Source organism: Pteropus medius, unplaced genomic scaffold (genome assembly GCF_902729225.1).
Source record: "Pteropus medius unplaced genomic scaffold, Ma_sr-lr_union100, whole genome shotgun sequence".
Taxonomy (NCBI): Eukaryota; Metazoa; Chordata; class Mammalia; order Chiroptera; family Pteropodidae; genus Pteropus; species Pteropus medius.
The window spans coordinates 446,090-455,048 of NW_024347867.1; the positions used below are offsets into that span (position 1 = coordinate 446,090).

An 8,959-nucleotide genomic window follows, 5' to 3' on the forward strand; every position below is an offset into this window, starting at 1 on the left:
GAGTTTTTAAAATTTCTAGTGGTGTAGGTTACGTGACCTCGTAAGGCCTCCTGAGGTGTCACTGGAAACAGCTTTGTGAGTCTCACAAATCTAGCAAGGGGAGGGGAGCACCTACGATAAAGAATAGGTTCAGACAGTATGAAACAGGTATAACTTTTTTAGTGAAAGACAGCTTATTTCTGTTAAAGGAAATAGTTCCCTTCTGTTTATTCATTCTACATATATTTGAGCACTTACTGTATGAAAGGCAGTGTTCTAAGGCAGTGATGGAATCAAAGATGAAGGAGCTTATGGTAGTCAAATTTTTATATGTAAGTATCCCCAGTTTATTCTAGGTTTCATGTGAGTAGTACAAACGAAGGTCTAAAGTAGGCATAAACACATGGCGAGAATTAGTGGCTGTAATTTATTTAGATATTTAGAGAGCCTTTGAATAAGCTATATGTCAAAGGCTAATTTGTTCATGTTTAAGAGGATAACCAAAAAATAAAATCCAAATTACACTGTAATGGTAGAAAGAGAGACATTCTAATATGTTTAAAGGAATATTTGAAACAACAAACATGAGATAGAAAAGAATGATTTTGCAAATGAATAAGTTGATTCAGGGGCCAGTAATAACATTTTAAAATACCATCTTTGAGAGAGACTTCCACAATAGAGAAATGAGGAGTGTGGTGGGCACTTTCACCAATAAATAACCATTTAACTGGAAAAAACTATTAAACAAAACAAATTAAAACAACCATTCTGAGTTCCAGGAAATTGTCCTAGGGGCATACAGCAAATGGAGAAACATTTATTCAAGAAAATCTATTAAATCTCAGAAAGAACAGCAGGACTCTTTGGCATTTAGCCTTCTCCTATTCTCCTCCAAGATATGTTTTATGAAAACTACTCAGGGAGCTTTAATCCAGGTGTACGTGGTCAAGAAGTTGGGGGCTCCTTCTTCCCCTGTCTCCTAATCTAGAACTCTGGTTTCACCTGGGAGGGGCAAGCCTCTGACATTTCTCATCTCTCCCAGTTCTGTCTTGCAGAAGCTCTATTCTAGGCAAACCCAAGAAAGACTTAATGTCTCTTCTCCTAGCCAAATTTCTCCTCCTCCACCCAGCCCCTACTCAGGGTGAAAGCATTCACCTGAGAACAGCATGCTGAAAATACTAGACCCCTATTGCTCCAACCTCAGCTTGCTTATAGGGCAAGGGTTCATCGTGTAAGGAGCAAACCAAACAATCCCAGCACACATTCATAAAAGAAAAGGCTTCACTCTAAAGAAGGTGGCCACTGCCCCTGCCCCCAGCTCTTGCACAGGGGCACAATGTTTCTGCTTAGAGGGAGAAGCAGGCCTTAAAGATGAAGAGCTTTTTAGCTCTATCTGAAAAAACTGACCTTATGTGGAACAAATCATGGACTATTCCACTCCTAAGGGCATTGTCAAAAACAGTGGAAATCTTGGTGGAGAACAGTGAAGAGGGTAATCATAACTCTACAGTACAAGTTACAACAAGCAAAATAGCCAAGCAGTTGGATGTTTGGTGACAGAACCAAGGAAAAAGTCCGGAAGAGCTCTCCTGGGATCATGGTCAACCCTGTGGGTTAGGAAGGCTGTGTATAAGCACAAGGCTGCACTCTTTCAGGAGCAATCAGACCAGGATATAAGGTGGACTTGGAAGCACTCCCCAGGCCTCACAGATCAGACAACAAAGGGTTGGAGCCTCAATGGCACTAGGGGCTTAAGTACAACCTCTAACCAACCACTGGCTGTACAATAAGCTACTCTGACTCAGGGGCTATGCCTAGTAAGTTGGGCTTACGAATAAAATTTACACATGTCCCTGATGTTCTGAAAGACCGTGTGCATGGTCAAGGCTGTGCCCTCTCAAAGATAATTCGAGAGAGAAAAATCTAAGCTACTACTACCTGGCTGAATGTAGGGTAGAAACATAAATTCCTTGAACTGTGATAGTAGTTTCAGGCCATACACACATCCATTGGTAAAGGGTAAAAGTCTAACTAGTTAATGGGGCTAAGGCACAACTTTTGACTAAGAAGTGGCCTATGTTGACCCAGGGATGAATCCTGGGTTGCCAGGTAAAAGATAAAAATCAAGAAGAAATATGAGCAGGAACATCAGAGGCTGCACATTGAGGGAGAAGTAGAGTTCATGGAGTCAGTTCAGCCAAGTCACTAAATAACCAACCAAGCAATATCAACCATTCAGAAAGGTGGGATCAGTGTCCAGAGTTGCTATGCTATATTATCTAAAATATCCAATTGTCAACAAAAAATGAGACATGCAAAAAAAGGGGAAAATGTAACCTGTACATAGGGACACACACACAAAAAAATAGGCAATTGAAACTGCTCTTGAGACCCAGATGTTGGATTTAGCAGACAAAGACGTCAAAACAGCCATTATAAATATGTTCAAAGAACTAAAGGAAACCATATCTCATTAAGTGGAGAATATCGATAAAGGGACAAAATTATTTTTAAAAAGAACCAAATGGAAATTCTGGCAGTAAAAAATACAATAACTAACATGAAAATCTCAATAAAAGGACTTGACAGCACATTAAAGTTGGCAGAAGAGTTAGCAAATTGAGGATACATCAATTATGGATTATGCCAAAAACAGAAAAAAGAATGAAAAAAATTAACAGCTTCAGAGAAATGTGGGATACTGTTAAGTGCCTCCACATATGCAAAATGGAGTACAGAAAGGAGAAGACAGAGAGGAAAAGGAATAGAAAAATATTCAAAGAAATAGTGTCTGAAAATTCTCAAATTTGATAAAAAAACAAACAAACATTAATCTACACATCCAAGAAACTCAACAAACTCGAAATGAGATAACTGCAAAGCGATTCACAGCCAGACACATCATAGTAAAAATACTGAAAGCCAAAGGCAAAGAAAAAATCTCAAAAGCAAAAAGAGGAGGAAAAAGTACTCGTTATATACAATAGAATCCTAGTAAGAAAAATAGCTGACTTCTCATCAGAAACAATGAAGGGGAATGACATTCAATGTACTGAAAGAAAGACTGTCAACCACAAACTTTAAATCCAGTAAAACTATCTTCAGAAAATGAAGGTAAAATAAATACATTCCCAGATAAATAAAAGCCGATGGAATTTGTTTCTGGCAAAACTGCTTTACAAGAAATATTAAAGGGAGTGTTTTAGGCTGAAAGCAAGTGATACCAGATAGTAATTCAGATTCACATGAAAAACAGAGTACTGGCAACGGTAATTGTAATTGATTATAAAAGACAACGTAATGGCATATTTCATCCTCTTTCTATTCTTAACTGATTAAAGAATAATTGCATAAAACAATATATTATTTGTATATAATTTCATATATGTATATAATTTTGTCATTGGGTTCATCTGCAGATGTAAAATGTTTGACAGTAACAGTGCAAAAGGAGGTGAGTTGGAGCAAAGTTATATCAGAGTAAGTAAATAACAGCAGGTGGTAACTCAAATCCACAGTAAGAAATGAAGAAAATTAAAAGTGAAAAAATGAGGTTCACTCAGCTTCCTCAAGACATAACATTACAGAAAGTAATAATTATAGCAATGTAATGTTAGATTTGTAAATGTTAAACTAGAAAACATCCACATAACATGAAAAGGGGAATAGTTGAGGAAGAAAGGAGCAAAGAAAGCATGATATAGGAATCAGAAAGTTAAGTAGCAAATATAAATTTTATGACATCAATAATATTAAATGTGACTAGACTAAACACTCCAATCAAAAGACAGAGATTATTAGATTGGATTTAAAAAAAATATTCAATATACTGTCTACAGGAGACATACTTTAGATTCAAAGATACAAACAGATAGAAAATAACAGGATGGAAAAATAAATATACTATGTAAACAGCAACCGCAAGAGCTTGAGTAGTTATACCGTTAGACAAAATGCATTTTAAACAAAAAAAAAAAATGTCACTAGATCTAAAGAGGGATATTTATAACGATGAAGTCCATCAGGAAGATATAATAGTATACCATATATGGACGATCCCCCCCCCCAAATATACAGACGAAGCAAAAGCAGACAGAATTGAATGGAGAAATAGACAATTTAATAGTGGAGACTTCAATGCCCCACTTTCAGTAATGGGTAGAAGATCATCAAAGAAATAGAAAATCAACAAGGAAATAGAAGAATTGAAGAATACTATAAACCAACTTAACCTTACAGACATATACAGAACACATCACCCCCAAGCAGCACAATATATATTCTTCTTAAGTGCACATGGAATATTCTTCAGGATAGACCTTATGTTAGACCATAAAATCAACCTTAATAAATTTAAAAGGATTGATATCATACAAAGGATGTTCTTCAACTGTAAAGGAATAAAATCAGAAATCAACAGAAGAAAATTTGGGAAATTCACAAATACGTGGAAATTAAATAACACTTCAAAACAACAAATAAGTAAAAGAAGAAATCACAAAGGAAATTAGAAAATATCATGAGAAGATGAAAAGAAAATATACCAAAATTAATGGGATGAAGCTAAGGAAGTACTTCAAGGGGAAATTGTATTTGTAAACGCTTATATTAAAATTGAAGAAAGTTCTCTAATCTAAATTTCCACCTTAAGGAACTACAAAAACAAGAGTAAGCTAAACCCAAATCAAGCAGAAAGAAGGAAATAACAAAGATCAGAATGGAAACAAAATACAGAACAGACAAAAATAGAGAAAATCAGTGAAATCAAAAGTTGGCTCTTTGAAAAGAACAACAAAAATTAAGAAAATTCCATTTATGGTAGCTTGAAAAGTAAAATAAGATAAAATTTAACAAAAGGGCAAGCAAGGCTTTGTTTACTGAAAACTACAAAATATCATTGAAAGAGATTAAAGAAGTTCTAAATAAATGGAAAGACATTGCATGTTCGTGGATCAGAAGAGGTAATACTGTTGAGATGGGAGTACGCCCCAAATTGAGATAGAGATTCAACGCAATCCCTGTCAAAATATCAGATGGCTTCTCTGCAGACAAACAGTGGAGGAATATGACCGAAAGAAGAAAGAAAATGAGTGGAAAATACGTAGTTGGAAAATAATTTCTGGTATATAAACTCTAAATTAATCTTTATGAAATGAATAAATACAGGTCTGGAATGAGAATCGATTCCTGGAGAGAAGAACCAGGCCTTTCCTTATAAAACTAATAAGTGTTTATAGAGCCAGTAAGTAAAATCTACTTATTTTTCTTTCATTCACGTAACAGTTTTTTAGATTGGTTTTCAATGTGTAAACATTTTGTTCCTGCAACCCTAACTAGCACAGTTGAGATCCCTTCTGTCAAGAAGGTCATACTTTAGTACATAACCTACAATACCCACACACGCATGCACACACTTGCATGCACAGACACACATGGTAGAAAGTGATAGATATAAATTATAAGAGAGAAGTGTTCTAGGAATTCAGAAGTGGCATTGGAGCTGGACTTAGACATTGGAGCAATACATAAAGACAGTATTAGAACAATGTCTTAGGAAGATTAACTTGGCATTGGGTGATCTGGACTGAGAGGAGACTGGAGAAAACCACTGCAGTAGTCTAGGAGAGGTAATCAGAGCCTGAACTTGAGTATTGATAGTGGCAGAACTATATAAAATTACTGAGAGTTTAGTGGTGTCATAACACAAATAGGAGAGGGAGCTAGGTTTGAAGGTAAAAATGAAAGGTCAGTTTTATACATACTAAGTGTTATACCAGTGCAACTTCCAGAAAGAAATATGTGACAGGCAGTTGGAATCAGGGCTGGGGGAATGACTTGGGAGTTTCTCCCCAGAGATTATAGCCAAGAGGTTGTATGAGATTACCAAAGAAAAGGAAGTGTAGGGAGAGGAGAGAATTACAGAACCCTTAGATAGGGAAAAATGAAGAAAAGGCAGATAGACATTCATAAAACTTTGCTGTTGCTTTCTAGTATCATTTACCCTGCCTTTATACTCACAAACTGATTGTTTTACTATCTTCCTCAGTACTACAGCTAAATGGTTCATCTGCAGTGGTCCTTATGTGTGTTTAAAGATGGATACATTTATTCTTACATAGCCCCCAAATCCTTTTGCTTTCCCAGCTGACACAGTAAGATCTATTAAGATGGCAGAGCAGCTTTATTTCTGGGTAAACACTAGCTTTGAAGAACATTTAGGGCATTATAAGAAGCTAAGGTTTGAGATGTTTCACAGATGTTCTCAGAAGTTGCAGAGAAATATGAGCAGCCTTGAAATACCATGAGTTATCCAAGAACATGCCTGACTGTTTCTCATTGAAACTTTGAATGTTGATTTTAACCTTGAAATTTCTTCGTTTTCTGCAGAGACGGCAAAATAGTTGTAAGGATAAAAATGGGGGTCCATTTCTGCTGCGTGATGTAAAATTGCCTATAGATTTCACTGGCGCCTGTTGTTTTGTTTCTTCCTTCAACCTTTAGTGCATGTAGCAGCCAGAAATGGAAGGTGGTTGAGGTCACCATCCTGGGCTTTCCTGCGGGAGTGCCTGTTTGCCCCGAAGGAGGGAAATTCTTTTGCCATAAGAGGGAAGTGACTTGAATTGCCTGTTTCAGTTTCTTTGTTTATGACCAGTGCCCTGTGTTTTATTTACATTTTACAGGTGAATAATGGGCAATAGCCACAGTGCAGTTGGCTGGCGAAGGAATTGTATGGTGTTCGTTGCAATATAAAAAATGCGCATAAGTCTTTGATACTGGAAACTTTTTGTGACACTTTAAAATTAACGAGCTGGCTCAGTTCTCTACATACTCCGCTGGGCTTTTAATGACCTTTTTCTCCATTCTCGTATTAGGGGATTTTGCATGTGTTATTTTTTGTTTGTTTTTCTTCCTTTACTTGCATTTCAGAAACTTCTAAGTCATGATGGTTTCAGTCCTATTTTCAGTATTCTTACCAAGGTCATCCTGGTCCTGTTTTATACAGATGCTGACTCTTCATACATTTTGATTTCATCTCTCCCTTAAGACCAACTGCTATCTCAGCAAATTGCATAAGTGAAGGGGTTAGGGTTTGGGGGTAAAGTTGTATTCCTAGCCTGAAATGAGCTGTGGAAAACAGCTAGAGTCAGTTTTAATATGGGGATTTTGAAGAGGGTCTCCACAGGGATAAGCATATACTTAGCCTCTATTTCAGTAGCTTAACATTTACTTTCCTCTTCTTACAGTAAGTACAAATGGATCCTAGGTGAGGAACCTGTGGAGAAACGAAGAAGGCTCCTGAATGAGATGACAACACCTCCTCTAGATTATTCCATGCCTGGTTCTCACAGGAGGGTAGAGGCAGCTGTTTCTTACCCAGAAGGGGAAAGCAGCCATGATAAATCTAGTTCTGAGAGAAGCACACCACCATACCTTTCCCCAGAATACCCAGAAGCAAGCAAGAACACCAGTCAAAGTAGGGAGGTTTCAGTTCTGTATTCAGGGGTCCAAGACCAACACCAGGGGTCCTTGATCCCTGAAGAATTAGAAGATCAGATGCCAAGACTGGTAGCAGAAGAGTCTAATAGAGGCAGCAGAAACATAAGCAAGGAAGAAGTAAACAAGGGACCTTTTGTAGCTGTTGTCGGTGTTGCAAAAGGTGTACAAGATTCAGGAGCTCCCATTCAGCTGATCCCTTTTAACCGAGAGGAGCTTGCTGAGAGAAGAAAAGCGGTTGAATCCTGGAATCCAGTGTCTTATTCTTCTGTGGCCTCTACTACAACCCCTGCTGCAGCCACTGGGGAGAAAGGAAGAGGCTACGAGGAGAGTGGAGGTCGTAATACACCGAAGATGAAGAACCAAAGAGAGCTGGAAGAACTGAAAAGAACCACAGAAAAACTGGAACGCGTTCTGGCGGAAAGGAACTTGTTCCAGCAAAAGGTTAGGGCAGCCCCTTACCGCTAGGAATAAGAGATCATTGTAACCGAGGGACCAGATAGTTAGAGCTCTGACGATGTCATGTTCTGAGGCCTTTAAACAAAATAAGCCATCGAATCATTCTGTGGTATGTCTCGATTGGGTGAACCCTCATGGGCTTCCCACCCATATTTTGGGGTTGAAAGGTCCATAAGTAGAGGAACATGTGCAGTAGAATCACAGAGTGAATATATCGGGGACTATTTTGGGTGCACTTGTAGCATGTGAGGTCATGGAATTTCTATTTCTTGAACTGCAGGTGGAGGAGCTGGAGCAGGAGAGGAATCACTGGCATTCTGAATTCAAGAAAGTCCAACATGAATTGGTGACCTACAGTACCCAGGAGACGGAAGGCTTGTATTGGAGCAAGAAACACATGGGCTATCGCCAAGCTGAATTCCAAATTCTGAAAGCTGAGCTGGAAAGAACCAAAGAGGAAAAGCAAGAACTAAAAGAGAAACTGAAGGAGACAGAGATGCACCTGGAAGTGCTGCAGAAGGCTCAGGTCTCCTACCGGACCCCAGAGGGAGATGACCTAGAAAGGTTAATTCCTAGGGTTTAGTTATCAGCTTGTGAGTACTAATGGGAAACATCCCTTAGGACCCCAGTTACTGGTCACAGATAAGGGAGGAAGCCTTAATCAATTCATAGGCCACCAAGGATTGAGGAATTACTTCTTAGAGAGCTGCAGCCAGTCTGCCTGTGCTTGGTGGCATTGTGCTTTCTTCTTTCTTTGTAGCTAATGGAAACATAATTGTTGAGAAATGTAGGCCCATTTTTAAGGAGCTTCATTTTGTTCTGTTAGCTAATGACTTCATGTCATCTCTTCTCCTGCCCCCTCACTCCATCATACAGGGCTTTGGCAAAGCTTACGCGGCTGCGTGTCCACGTCAGCTATCTCCTTACTTCTGTCCTCCCTCACTTGGAGCTTCGTGAGATCGGGTTTGACTCAGAACAAGTGGATGGGATCCTGTATACGGTGCTGGAGGCAAATCACATACTG

General features: G+C 38.5%; 1 protein-coding gene across 1 annotated transcript in view; it reads left to right on the forward strand.

The window, feature by feature from the left end:
* MORC4 (MORC family CW-type zinc finger 4) overlaps positions 1 to 8,959 on the forward strand; it is a 55,446-nt gene that overhangs the window by 37,736 nt on the left and 8,751 nt on the right. Inside the window, exons 15-17 of the mRNA XM_039878942.1 lie at positions 7,227 to 7,920; positions 8,216 to 8,461; positions 8,812 to 8,944. Coding sequence (XP_039734876.1) covers positions 7,227 to 7,920; positions 8,216 to 8,461; positions 8,812 to 8,892 — 1,021 coding nt within the window. The 3' untranslated portion in view covers positions 8,893 to 8,944. The remainder of the gene's footprint in view (positions 1 to 7,226; positions 7,921 to 8,215; positions 8,462 to 8,811; positions 8,945 to 8,959) is intronic.